Source organism: Chrysochloris asiatica, unplaced genomic scaffold (assembly GCF_000296735.1).
Source record: "Chrysochloris asiatica unplaced genomic scaffold, ChrAsi1.0 scaffold00077, whole genome shotgun sequence".
NCBI classification, from domain to species: Eukaryota; Metazoa; Chordata; class Mammalia; order Afrosoricida; family Chrysochloridae; genus Chrysochloris; species Chrysochloris asiatica.
In genome coordinates this window covers 3,545,101-3,559,876 of record NW_006408595.1, presented here as the reverse complement: position 1 = coordinate 3,559,876, position 14,776 = coordinate 3,545,101, and the positions used below count along the sequence as shown (strand labels likewise).

At 36.6% G+C, this 14,776-nt stretch overlaps 1 protein-coding gene across 1 annotated transcript in view; it reads right to left on the bottom strand.

Moving 5' to 3' along the window:
* Positions 1-14,776, bottom strand: part of LRRK2 (leucine-rich repeat kinase 2) — a 254,242-nt gene that overhangs the window by 125,626 nt on the left and 113,840 nt on the right. The window contains 5 exon segments of the mRNA XM_006865300.1: positions 1,420-1,508; positions 2,530-2,731; positions 7,228-7,446; positions 13,125-13,252; positions 13,793-14,022. Coding sequence (XP_006865362.1) covers positions 1,420-1,508; positions 2,530-2,731; positions 7,228-7,446; positions 13,125-13,252; positions 13,793-14,022 — 868 coding nt within the window.

The window sequence follows — 14,776 nt, the reverse complement described above, 5'->3', positions numbered from 1 at the left end:
AAAAAAAAAAAAAAAAAAAAATTCTAGTCTGTTGGCTCTCTTTCCCTCTATTGAAGAAATCTTTGGATGCAGCTAAGTGTCTAATTTGTAGGAGATTCCAGTCATCTCTTTTGTCTTCTGCCGTTTGTGTTTTCAGTAATGTTTGATAGTGTATTTGTGCCATGTATTGGAGCCTCGAAATTTGTCCCTATTTTAAAATTTATGATCTTTATAGTTCTGAGATTTACATTTAGGTCTTTAATTTATGTTGAGTTAATTTTTGTATGTGGGGTGAGATATAGTTCTTGTTTCATTCTTCTGCAAATATCTTTCCAGTTTTGCCAGCACTATTTGTTGAAGAGACTATCTCTTCCCCATTTAATGTGTTTTGGCCCTATGTCATAAATCAATTGATTATATTTGGATGGATTTACTTCTGGGTTCTCAATTCTGTTCCACTGATATGTGTATATTTCACTATACCTGTACCAATCTAATTTGAGCACTGTAATGGTATACTAAATTTTGAGATCAGGGTATAAGAAGTGGGGAGGAATATTTTTAATGTAGGAAGATGTAATCATTTTAGGGTTCAAGGAGTTTTGTGCAAAAAATATAAATTATACTAAAAAACAAAAGAATTGCTAGTGAGAATGGCTCATGGTTATATTTAAGGAAATGGTTTTTAATTGGGGTGATGTTCCCCTCATAGTGGACATCTGTCAATGTCCAGAAACATTTTTGCTTGTCACATCTGGAAGGGTAATACGAGCATCTGGAGGGTAGTGTCCTATAATGATCAACTAAGAATGATTTAACTCAAAATGTCAATCGAATCCAAACTGAGTTAGAGTATTCTGCTTGAGTGGTTTTCTATGGCAAACAGAGCTAAATTATTACATCAGTATAACTCATAAGTAAGGGATTATTACTGAGAAAAGAAATAATTTCCTTATAAAACATAAATGAAGAACAGGTAGCCATTACCACTAAAGTTTCCAAAATTGTAAGCATTTAGACATCAGACCAATCCCACTCTACTCAATATTCAAACTCTCCTCCATGTTGTTCAGTTAGAGGTTTCATAAACTCATCAATCCAATTTTCATGTGTGTGTGTGTAAATAATGTTTATAAAGCCTTCATTCAATTTCTTAAATCAATAACTAAACCAAAGATATTTGGATCTTGAAAAGCAGCATAGAACAAAGTGGCATAAAATATCTATCTGTGATTTAGAAAACAGACATGAAGTGAACTCTAAGAGATATTACGTTTTTCCATAAAAATCAACTTTAAATAGTATCCTATGTAAAATTCTCTCTATTTACAATAGCTTGTACCTGAAGTGAGCATGAAACCTAAAGCTTTCAATACTCTGAGTACCCCCAATTCTACCCTTCAATCACAATTCCATGCCACAAACATATAAGACACCAACCTGTGCCATGACTTTGCAAAGCCACTTGGGTTCCACAAAATATAAGTCACTTAGTTGCAGTGCTGGGTCTTGAAAATGCAGTAGGACTCCTGTATTAAAAATTTACCAAAAAGTAAAACAAGGAATCTGTAACATATTTATCAAAGATCTTTAAAGAGAATCTAGTCCAACCCACTCATTGTATAGATAAGGAAATTTCAGCACATAGTAGTAAAACTGGGACTAGAACCTAGAATGCTTGGTTTAAAAGTTCTAATGTCCCATTAATACAAAGAATAATTTTTGAACCATATAAAATGATCACATACAGACAGTATATTTGAGACAGTATATGACACAGTATATATTTACTAAAAAATAGAAATGTATGATTTTCTTATACATTATAATAAGACATATCTTATTATGAAATACAGATAAAAACCACAGTATCTCTCAAGAGGCTACTAGTTGAAGAAAGATGGGGAAAAGAATACAGTATAATCTATGTGAAGATATTTTTTCATATTACAGAATCTGGGGATCAAAAGCAGCTTCCAGATCATTTATTCTAGTATTAAAAATTAGCTGACACATTTCTAGAGAGGTTTTACTTAACAAATACACAATTAACACTGAGATCAGTAAACATTTTTGTCCACTAGGTCATGCTGATGACATGTGGTGCAAAAGACAGTTGAAGCCTTGCCATTCACCTTTCGCATCCTGCCAGGCAACCATGGATTCCCTAAGAACTACGTTGGAGCATCTCAGTAAAAAATGTCCTTTACAGTATACAAATAACTTTCACATTCACATACACTGAATGCATTTGGCTCCATAATGTACAGGGCCCCACACCGCCTGAAGAACAAAGCCAAGCTTTAAAACTCATTCCTGCTTGGGAATCCTTTCCACTCCTTTATCCCTTGTTGATTGATAAAATTTGTTTTTGTTTTTCTTATAACAGGATGCATGACTTAACATCAATAGACAAAATCAATGACCTAGTAGAGAATTACACACACACATATTCAGCTAAGTTTAGAAAGTAAATTCTATACAAAGTGCAAATCCATTTTTATAAATTACCAAGCCGGGTTTTGAAAAGCATGAAACAAATACACAAACCTGATTCATTTAAGAAGTGAACGGCATGAGGAAGCTCATTTTCATCTAACTGTAGCTGATTTTCTTGCACTAGTTGTAATAATCGTTTCCGGTCAATTACAGGAAATTCAATTGGCACATTTTTACGCTCAGATAAAATGATTTTCTCAAGTTCCACATAGCAGTCTGGAATCAGCTGACCCACAACAGGCTGATCTCGGATCTATGTAATTGCAAATGACAAGCTGTAAAAAATTATTTTACTCTTACATTTATCTGGTAGTTGGTAAATTCAGTGCTAGCAAGTTTTAAAGAAAAAGGGTATATCATTCAGAAATTAAATAAATTCAGGATTAAATACTATCAAAATGGGATGTGAAGCTATTTAAATTGTAAGGAACAAATAAAGAAGAGGAAATTAAAATTTCAAAGAATGAACATGAGGCTAATTTAGAAAACTCGGTGAAAATAGTACGGAAATATTTGTCTAGCGATCCACAAAAACCATAGCAAAGCAAGTATAAATTACTATTAATGAACGAAATTTTTTGTATTTTAAGAAACATTAACTTTGTATGAAGTAAACATGAAAACATAAAAAATCAGTAAGTATTACAACAGGCTTTAGGCCTCATTTGTTAGATGAAAAGGAACCCTCGTGGCTCTGTAGGATAATCCCTGAACTACTCATCACAAGTCAGCAATTCACATCCACCAGCCACTCCTCTGAGAAAGTTGAAAGTTTCTGCTCCCATCAAAGATTTAGAGCCTCAGAAGCCCCGTAAAAGGTTGCTATGAGTTGGAATCACTCGATGATATTGAATTTGGTTTGTTCAATGAAAATACACAACCCTGGTAGAAAACATTACACTATGTGCTTATTACTTGCAAAATGTCATATTGTTAGAATGTATATATTGTTAGTGAAGCCTGGAGAAAGACATGAAATCTTCTCACCCAAGCAAGCTGTGCACCAGAACCTTGAACGCAATAAAAGGAGAAATCCTCTAAGCTGATGACACAATGATCCCCTCTTTTTATCCTCAAAAATCTAATTTTAAATAGACCCAACCCACCCACTGCGATCCAGTTGATTCTGACTCATAGCAACCCTACAGGATAGAAAAGAACTGATCCCTAGGGCTTCTGAGACTATAAACCTTTACTAGAGCAGAAAGCCTTAGCTCTCTCTTCTTGTTGTTGCTGTTAAGTGCCGTCGAGTTGATTCCGACCCATAGCGACCCTGTGTAGGCTTCCCAGGGAGCAGCTGGTGAGGTTGAACCACCAACCTTACAATTCAATTGACTTTGCAGTCTGGCGCACGAACCCACAGCGCCACACCAGGATCTATATAAGGTTTCCAGGAGAGACTGGTGGGTAAAAATAATAAGTAAATTGCCTTTGAGGACCACTAGAGGGCAATCGCTCCCCATTTCTGTACCCATGAAAATCGTGTCTTTTTTCCTGACAGTAAGTTTCCACTTAAATTCTTAAACTTACTATAATAAAACATTGTATTTCATTCAACAGCAACAAATATATAGCCTACTTTTTTATCTCCTTGATAAAGAAGAACCTTGAGGAGCCTACTGGTAACAGCCATAACCATCGTTCTATATTATCTCCAAATTGTCATATGATAGACTGTCTTAAGGTACCTTGTGACCTGGAAAATTGCATTTAATTTCACCAAACTATACTTTTCATATTGCTTCTCCTCACCATTATACACAAACATTAAATAAAGCTTCAAATTACAGCTTAGGTTTTAATCACAAAAGGCAAATAAAATAGCATAGAGATAGACTTTATAGGGTTTGGGTCACAGGGGCAGTGGAGAACTCCTGTTCTGCTAATGAGCTGGAGAGCATTAAAAGCAAAATTGTTGGCATCGAACTCTCTTTTACCTTATCTCTCCTTTTAGATTGATTTTCCTGTCACCCACAGCCGAAACAAAACAAAAAAGGATAGCATGGGCAAAAGTTAATAAGGGTGAGACAGAGAAAGATTAAGGAAGAGCTAAGAGAAAAGGAAAAGATGAAAAACAAATGAGGGATCTAATAGATCAGTGGAACCCTGGTGTAGCTCTGTAGAATAAGCACTGGACTGCTACTCACGAGGTCAGTGGTTCAAACCCACCAGATGCCCTTCAGGAACCCAATACAGGGTTTCTATGAGTTGAACCAACTCGAGGGAACACAACAACAACAGATTAATAGCTGTTGTTTGAATACAGAATGACACACCTTTGAAAGGAACTAATATGCAAGTTCTGGTAGACTCACTGCTCCTGGATCCTCTGAAACAGGCATTATTTTGCAAAGCAATTAAACGGACTTTCAACCTAATATGCTGCATCAACTAAGGAGTCCCAGAGTGGCACTGGACTACAACGGTGGTTTGAACAGCAAGGTGGCAGTTCAAACTCACCAGCTGTTCCTAGAAAACCCTATACCGGTTTTATGCTGCTTTTAAGTCCTGATGTGGCGCTGTGGGTTAGTGTGCTGGACTGCAAGATCAGTTTGAACCTCAAAATCAGCAGTTCAAACTCAGCAGCCACTCCTAGGAAACCCTATACAGGGACACTGAGTAGGAACTGGACTCGACGGCCTTAACCACCACAACACAACAAGAACCAACTAGTAATATACACCTTTCTGTAAGGAACCCTGCCATTTCTCAGAGTATTAATTTGGTGTTTTTGTATTAAGATGACTTCAGAGTTCATTTATAAGTACCTGAAGAAAGCTGGTTTTGATTGCTAGTGATATTTTGTTATTAGACAAAAGTGGTATCAATCTGGTTTAATGAACCAAGCACTTTATTTATAGACTTTGCTTCAAGTATATCCAGGCATTTTCAAAACAAACTCATCCTTAAAGGAGATTTTAAAAAATTTGATATATACTCTGACGGCAATGAAAAAAATGAGAAGCTACTGAAATACTTTAAGTAAACAATAATGTTTTTGTTAGTATAAGTAGTATGTTGTTGTTGTTATGTGCCGTGGAGTCGGTTCCGACTCATAGCGACCCTGTACAGGGTTTCCAAGGCTGTAAATCTTCATGGGAGCAGAAAGCCTCATCGTTCTCCCACGGAGCAGCTGGTAGTTTCGAACTGCTGACCTTGCGGTTCGTAGCCCTATTCGTAACCACTACGCTACCAGAGCTCCTTATAAGTAGTATAGTATTACAAAATACCACCTAGATGAAGAGAACACTCAATCAGATACATATTTATTTTTTACTTACTAGTTGTATGTCCCAAGGAGCTCTGGTAGCGTAGTGGTTACGAAATGGGCTGTGAACCGCAAGGTCAGCAGTTTGAAACTACCAGCTGTTCCACGGTAGAAAGATGAGTCTTTCTACTCCTGTAAAGATTTACAGCCTCGGAAACCCTGTACAGGGTCGCAATGAGTTGAAACCGACTCCACGGCACATAACAACAACAACAGTTGTATGTCCCACAAGAGAATAGAAAAATAAGTAATATGTCATTCTTCATATTTAAAATGCCAATACTGTCCCACCATTAGGAAAACCTTTTAGTAACAGTAATAAATGTGTATTGAAAGATACAAACATATAAATTTTCTCTGACACCATAAGACCAACACATTTATAAATGGTTCATTTGGATCTATGAAAATGAAAGAACTAAGGAGTTATATCCAAGGTGACCACATCATTTATCATCCAAACTGGAATCCTTTTGAGAATGCAATGTGACACTATTAATAATCACATTGAAACTACCCAGGTCAACCAGGACCCTCATTATAAGCCATACTCTAGATCATTAGTGCTAACGAGCTAAGCCAATAGTGACTAACATTGAAATCTACCATTGTGTTTATCATATTCAACTATTCAGGGTGTTTTCCAGTTCAGTTTACATTAAGTTCTCTGTAGAACTTAGAGAAGTTTTTGTTTTTCTGCAAGTATTTAAAAAAATAGTCTTCTCCAATTAACAAATGACTTATTTGTGTTTTATAAATTCCATGAATTGCAATTTGCTTATCGGAAAAGAGCTTACTAGATCAGAACTTTGGAAAATTAAAAAAAAATTAATGGAAAGTCCAGTCGTCACAAACTAAAATATTGTTTCGACATTGCTGAAAATTTAATTAGCGACCTTGGCAACCAAATGAAAGAGCTATTTCACACTGAATACCAAGGAAAAACATTGGAATGTTTATAATGCCAAAATAGGAAGCATAAAGGAGTGGCACAGAGCAGGTATAAAATTGGAACTTCAGAACAAAGGGGTAAATAGACGAACAGCAGTCAAAGAATAAGAGAAAGATGACCCTAATATGCTAATAATGACGTGTATCCTACTGATTACGTCACTACTGCAGTAGTGGAAAAAGGACATCCGAAATTTTCTTTAAGCTATCACTTTCCCAGGGTCTCGTACTTTTTAGACCACTTTAATAAATTTAAAATGAGGTATGTTATAAATAAGTAAAACTGTAAGTACTTTAATGAAACAAATAATTTTCTTTAAGACGACTGTTTTCATCTCATGGCTTTTGACATATCTAAACAGCTGTGTAACATTAGAATTAATATAAATTACATTGATGAACCTCAAGGTCAGCAGTTCAAGCTCACCAGCCACCCCTCCGAAACCCTATACACTATGGAACTGGAATAGATTCGGCAACATTTAACAACAACAATAACAACTAACCACAGAAGGCATTAACCACATTACCTTGAAATTAAGGCTCTCATTTATAATGGTCTTCCGGAGTTTTGCTAAAGCATCAGATTCTTCGGTAGCATTCACAAAGTGGTAATCCCGTATTGCAGGAAACCCTCGCTTGTTTATGAGTTCTTTGGTGATTTTACTTATACAGGCTTTGCGCTGCTTCTCATCAGAAACATCCAAATGTGTGCCAACAAGAATCACAGGTGAAGAAGAAGCCCGTGCCTACAGGGAAAGACACAAAGTGCTCCTGTGTTTCTTTTGAAATTGAGACTACTTACACTTACTATTTTCCTAGTGTGGCACTGTGGGATACAGCACTGAACCTCAAGGTTGTTTTGAACCCCAAGGTCAGCGGTTCAAACTCACCAACCCCCTCCTTGGATAAAGGGTCAAGATAAATCAGAGCTGACTGAGGATACTTAATAACAACACCTCTGTTGATATTTTCTTCTATAAAATTTAATTACATAAAAATGAGAAATTAGAACTCTTCAAGAAAAATGAAAAAAACAACCCAACTATCTTTAACTATTGAAGAATTTGGGAACTGCTCAATCAACATAACAATTTTCTTTCTTAGGCTTAAGAAAAAAATGAACATTAGGAAATTTTTTAAGTCTTTTCTCTACTCTTCCTTAATCCAATTACTATCGCTCTCAGGTGGCTTGAGCAGCCTTATCATTCTAGTTTTATTTTATTTCCCATGTCTTAAAATAGATTAATCTTTAAGTGTGCTTTGGATTTCTAAGTAATCATTTAATAAAAATCCAAAAATTATTATAAAAAGTAACATAATGGTTTATATTTTTTGCTTTCCTCGTCTATGAATCTAATCTTCTGAATTCATTTTTTTAGTCATTCAATGAAGGCAAAACAGAGCACTAACACAAGTGGTCTGGCCCCTGTAAAATTTGCTCACTTCTGCTAGTTATAATAAAGTCAAGAAAAAAAATTACAGAAACAATCTGTATGCAGCCACAATATATGCCAAACTCTTAAGACAGACATAATTTTAAGTGCAAAAATCCATCAGTACTTCACTCTTCACTTTAGACACAAGTCTAAAAGCCATGTTATTTAGAGGAATGATTGAAAATCTAGCAACAAGGGAGAAGTAGGGAAAATTATAAGAGGAGATTCCAAATATTAGTAATCTCCTCTTTATAATTTTCACATTTTAAATGGTCCACATTCAGAACCACTTAAAAGTGAAGGATTGAAAGGATGAACTACTAAATTCCACTAATCATCACTGGTTAGTGATGAATGGATTGCTCTTCTTTATTTATGTATCTTCAGTTAGGAAAGTGTACATTCCACTTAAACAATAAGGTCAGAAATGTGTTTTCTAATTGCAAAGGTAAAAAGGGTTTTAGGTATCTGTAATACTCATCAGCAAAGTTTGAGGACTAAGAGTGCCTAACCCAAGCCCTGGCATCTTCAATCACCTCATATGTCAATCAAGAACTTCAAGAACATCATACATGAAGAAAGCGAAACATCCTTAAGAAGACAAGAAAGAAGGAAAAGACCAATTCATCGTACTGTGGTTGCTTGCATGTTGCTGTGATGCTGAAAGCTATGCCACTGGTATTTTAAATACCAGCAGGGTCACCCATGGTGTCATCTGAACTTCCAAACTAAGACAGACTAGAAAGGAGAGACAGACTACTTCAGAATAGTTAGTTACTGAAAACCTTAAGAATAGATAGCAGTGGAACACTGTCAGCACCAAAATATTGAATATTGAAACATGATGAAGAGCACTAGAAAACTGTCAGCTATAGTGCCAAAAGATGAGGCCCTCATGTTTGAAGGCATTCAAAATACAACTGAGGAAGAGCTGCTGACTCAAAGTAGAGTTGCACATGATGAGGCGAATGGAGCAAAGACTTAGTGACCTTCATTTGCTGATGGGGCACAACACAAAATGAAGAGAACCAGCTGTATGCATCATTAATAATCGGAACATGGAATGAATGAAGTATGAATCTAGGAAAATTAGAAATTGTCAAAAATTAAATGGAGGACTCACTCGCTGACCTGTGGGCGGGTGGCTACTGGGAATGGAGCCCGGATGCCCTTGGCAATGGGAGCTCTGGTGACACAGTGATTAAAGCAATCAAAAGGTCAGCAGTTCAAACCCACCAGCCACTTTGCAAGAGAAAGATGTGGTGATCGGTTTCTGAATATTTTTTATGAAGTTGGCATTGCTTCGTTCTGAAACTGAAGGAAGTGTTACATAAAAAACTAATTATCAAAAATGACTCCAAAAGAGAGAACCTGACAGATCACTAACGATGGAAGAAATTGGGAAAGTTATCACAAAGCTACCATCCCCCAAACACCAAGCCAAGATGGTATTAAAGGTTTAAAAAAATCCTTCATGAAGAAGAAAGATCTGAAGCAACATGATAGATTCAGAAGCTCATGAAGAGAGACCACCAATTCTAACATCTTCCAAACAAGATATATCACTTCACATTTCAAATGTTGGTCAAAGGAAGCATTTCTTGCCTGGCTGCTGTGCTGCCTTCAACAACATAGTAATCACATTTCCCACTCAGAAGGTCATGTTTCGGGAGCGAATCAAAACCCAGAAAGAACAGTTACTAAAACTATTATTCAAATTTACCCATCAAACAGTAAAGCCAGTGATGATGAAATTAAAGAATTCTACCAAATTCTTCAGTCTGAAATTGATCAAACATGCAATCAAGGTGTATTGATAATTAATTGCAATTAGAATGCAAAGGTTAGGAATAAAGAGGAAGGATAAGTAATTGGAAAATATGGCCTTGGTGATAGAAAAAATGCTGGTGATAACATGATAGAATTTTGCAAGACCAATGACTTTGTCACTGCAAATACCTTTTTAAAATAACATAAAAGAAGACTATATACATGGGCCTTACCAGATAAAATACACAGAAATTGAATCGACTACATCTGTGGAAAGAAATGATGGAAAAGCTTCATATCATCAGCCAAAACAAGGCCAGGGCAGATTGTAAAACAGAGGAATAATTGCTCAGAAGCAAATTCAGATGGAAGTTGAAAAAATGAAAACAAGTCAATGAGAGCCAAAATATGACAATGAATATATCCCACCTGAATTTAGAGATCATCTGAAGAACCGATACAATGCATTAAACACTAAAAAAAAAGATCAGAAGAGGTGTTGGACAGCATCAAGAACATCAGATAGGAAGAAAGCAAAAGGTCATCAAGAAGACAAGAAAGAAGGACAAAACCAAAATGGATGTCAGAAGAAACTCTGAAACTTGCCCTCCTGCACAGTGATGCTAAAGCAAATGCAAGAAATGAAGAATGAAAATAGCTGAATAGAAAATTTCAAAGGTCAGCTTAAAAAAACAAAATCAAATAGTATAATGAAATTCACAAAGTCCTGAGGTCAGAAAACCAAAAAGGAAGAACATGTTCAGCATTTCTCAAATTGAGGGAAATGAAGAAAAATTTAAGCCTTGACTTGAGATATTGAAGGATTCTACAGACAAAATATTGAAGGATGCAGAAAGCATCAAAAGAAGATAGAAGGAATATACAGACTTACTGTATCAAAAAGAAATGGTAAATGTTTAACCGTTTCAAGAGGTGGAATAGGATCAAGACCTAATGATACTGAAGGAGGAAGTCCAACGTGTACTGAAGTTATTGGCAAAGAACAAGGCTCTGGAAATTGATGGAATACAAATTGAAATATTTCCACAACCTGATGCAGCACTAGAGGCACTCATTTATCTATGGCCAATTTACTGGAAGAAATCTGTAATTGTGCCCTTTCCAAAGAGAGGTGACACAAGAGAATGTGGAAATCATTAAAAAATAACATCACTATCACATGCAAGTAAAATTTTGCTGAATTCAAAAAAAGGCTATACTGACAATACATTGACAGAGAATTGCCAGGGGTTAAGCCAGATTCAGACAAGGATGTGCAATGAGGAATATCATTGCTGACATCAGATGGATCTTGGCTAAAAGCAGAGAATACCAGAAAGAAGTTGACTTGTGCTTTATTGACTATGCAAAGGCTTTTGATTGTGTGGATTACGACAAACTATGTGGAAAATTGGAGAGAATGAGTATCCCAGAACACTTAATTGTGTTCATGAAGAACCTTTACATAGACCAAGAGCCAAATGGAACAAGAGGATACTGAATGATTTAAAATTAGGAAAGGTGTGTGCCAGGATTGTATTCTTTCACCATACTTATTCAATCTGTATGTTGAGCAAATAATTCGAGAAGCTGGATTATATGAACAAAAACATGATCTCAGGTTTGGAGGAAGACTCATTAATAACCTGCAATATGCAGGTGATACAATCTTGCTTCCTGAAAGCACGAGGACCCAAACTAGTTATTGATGAAGATCAAAGACCAGAGCAGCCTTCAGTATGGGTTGCACCTCAATGAAAAGAAACCAAAAAAACCTCACCATTGGACCAATAAACAACATCAATATAATTGGAGAAAAGATTGATGTTGTCAAAGATTTATTTGCTTGGATCAGTCATCAACACTCAGGGAAGCAGCAGTCAAGACACATTCGATTAGGCACATCTGCTGCACAAAACCTCTTTAAAGTTTTCAAGAGCAAAGATGTCACTTTGAAGACTAAGGTGTGCCTAACCAAGGTATTTTCAATAACCTCATATGCATGTGAAAGTTGGACTGTGAATAAGGCAGACAGTAGAATAATTGATGCATTTGACTTATGGAACTGGAGCAGAATATTAAAAGTGCCATGGACTGCCAAAAGAGTAAATAAATCTGTGGTTGGACGATATATAACCAGAGTGCTCCTTGGAAGCCAGGATGGCAAGATACTGCCTCTCATACTTCATAGATATTATCAGGAGATACCAGTTCCTGGAAAAGGACATCATGCTTGGTAAAGCAGAGGTCAGAGAAAAAGAGGAAGACTGTCATTGAGATGGATTGGCACAGGGGCAAGAGCAATGGGCTTAAGCTTAGTAACAGTTGTGAGGTTGGTACAGGACCCCGCAGTGTTTCATTCTGTTGTTCATAGGGTCGCTATGAGTCCGTATTGACTCGATAGCACCTAACAACCATAACAACATACGTGTGGTGTCTCTATTGAATAAGCACTGGATTGAAAACCACAAGGTAAGTAGTTTGAGCCCACCAGCCACTCCTCAGAAGGAAAAATGAGGCTTTCTGCTCCAGCAAAAATTTAGCCTAGGAAACCGTACACAGGATCACAATGAGTTCGAATCAACTTTATGATATTGAAAATAACAATATATGCATGTGAAAATTTTGACAATGAATAAGGAAGAACGTAGACAAATCAATGCATTTGAGTTATGATGTAGGAGAAGAATGTTCAAAGTACCATGGACTATTAGTAGAACAAACAAATCTGTCTTAGAAGTTCAGCCAGAATGCTTTTGAGAAATCAGGATGGTGAGACTTCATCTCTCATACTTTGAACATGTTATCAGGATGGACCAGTATCTGGAGGTGGACATTATGCTTGGTAAAATGGAGGGTCAGCAAAGTAGAGCAAGACCCCTAAAGAGATGAATTTACACAGTGGCAGCATCAATGGGCTCAATCATAACTATAGTTAGGGTGGCGCAGGATAGAGCAGTGTTTCATACTGTTGTACATGGAGTCTCTTATGAGTCCGAAATGACTGGACAGCACATAACAACAATAATGCTCATAAGTATGTTTTTGTCATATTATGTATTTTGAAAATTTACTAACTAGAAAAGTTTAGTGCTTTCCAATTTCTTTTTTCAGATGATTTAAAGAGATTGGTTAAGCAACAATTTGCCTCAAATAAATGATCTTACAAACAAAAAAATGAAATTATTTTCTATTTTCAAATAATTATATTAGGTCACCTTTATATTGAAGAGCCAAGGCTTCATGGCATCAACTTCAGTTTGTCCCTTGCTGAGGTCATAGACAGCAAGATACAAGGCTCGCTGTGTCATAAAGTGAGGGTGAGTGCTGTAGAACTCCTCCCGACCTAAAGAAAGATGGCAAACATTTTTTCATCGTTTTCCAGACCATGGGCAAGAATCCTCTTAAAAACACTTTGTTTAGGTAATCCCGTTTACTTTTTAGCATACTGAGAAGAGAAAAACAATCAGCAGACCATGTTTAAAAGCTATGTTTGGCTTTTTATGAGCAATTTTAGCATACGTGTCAGCGACCATCCAGGTACTTAGTTTTAATTGGCATCTATTGATTCCCAGAAGTAAATAGTTTGGAATCATTCCATAGGTTCCACTATCTCTGTTAGCAGTCTTGAAACAGAAAACTCAAATTAAAGTCTCTGGTAGTGTAGTGGTTATGAATCAGGCTGCGAACCTTAAGGTCAGCAGTTCAAAACTACCAGCCACACCGTGGGAGAAAGATGAGGCTTTCTGCTCCCGTAAAGATTTACAGCCTCGGAAACCCTGTACAGGGTTACTATGGGTTGGAACCGACTCAATGGCACTTAACAACAACATAACAACATTCTAAAGAAAGTAAAATCAAATTAAAATTCTAGAGAAATTAATACCTGCAAAATCCCACACATTTAGGACCAGATCTTTCTTTCTTTTGTCTCTTGTTTGGATAGGCCAGTCTTTCACATCAATGCCAACTGTGGCACTCTGCAGTCCAAGATCTGATTTTTTGGTTTTCATTAATTGTTGCAACAAAGTGGTTTTGCCACTCTCAGTATTCCCCACAATCATAAGTTTCATACGATTATAGGGCACAGACTTTTTTAACCTCTGTTGAAGAAACCTGGTATTTGAAAGACAAAAAGAAAACAATAAATTCCTTAACAGCGCATTTAAGATTTAGGTGAGTTCTTTGTTATTGTTGTTGTTAAGCGCCTTTGAGCTAGTTCCAACACACAGAGACCCTGTATAGGGTTTCCAAGGAGTGGTTGGTGAGCTTGAACCACCAGCCTTGCCGTTCAAGCTGACCTTGCAGTCCAGTGCATTAACCTGTAGTGCCACACCAGGACTTTTCCAAAATACATAGTATGTAAAAGAGTGTGCACTTCATATGACAAGCACAGTACATGCCTTTCAATGCACTGTCAATGTAAATCTTTTGCTAGAGATGCTAATGATGTATTATTACACTATCACCAGAGAAAATAAAATTGATAAAATATATTTGCTATACTAATTAGAACATATTACATATAACTTGATTTCTTTAAAGAGTACAAACATTCTGTTTTTCTTATCCTACAGCCCCACACCAGGAGTTCAATATATCTATGGATTCATAGACTTATATGTCTATCTATACCTATATATCTATATGAGCTTATCAGGAGGGACCAGTCTCTGGAGAAGGTAAAGTAGAGGGTCAGAGAGAAAGAGGAAGACCCTCAGCGAGATGGACTGGCAAAGTGGCAGCATCAATGGGCTCATGTGTGGCAACAATAGTGATGTTGGTCCAGGACCAGGCAGTGTTTCGTTCTGCTGTGCATAAGGTCGCTATGAGTTGGTACCAACTCAATGGCACCTACGAACTCAATGGC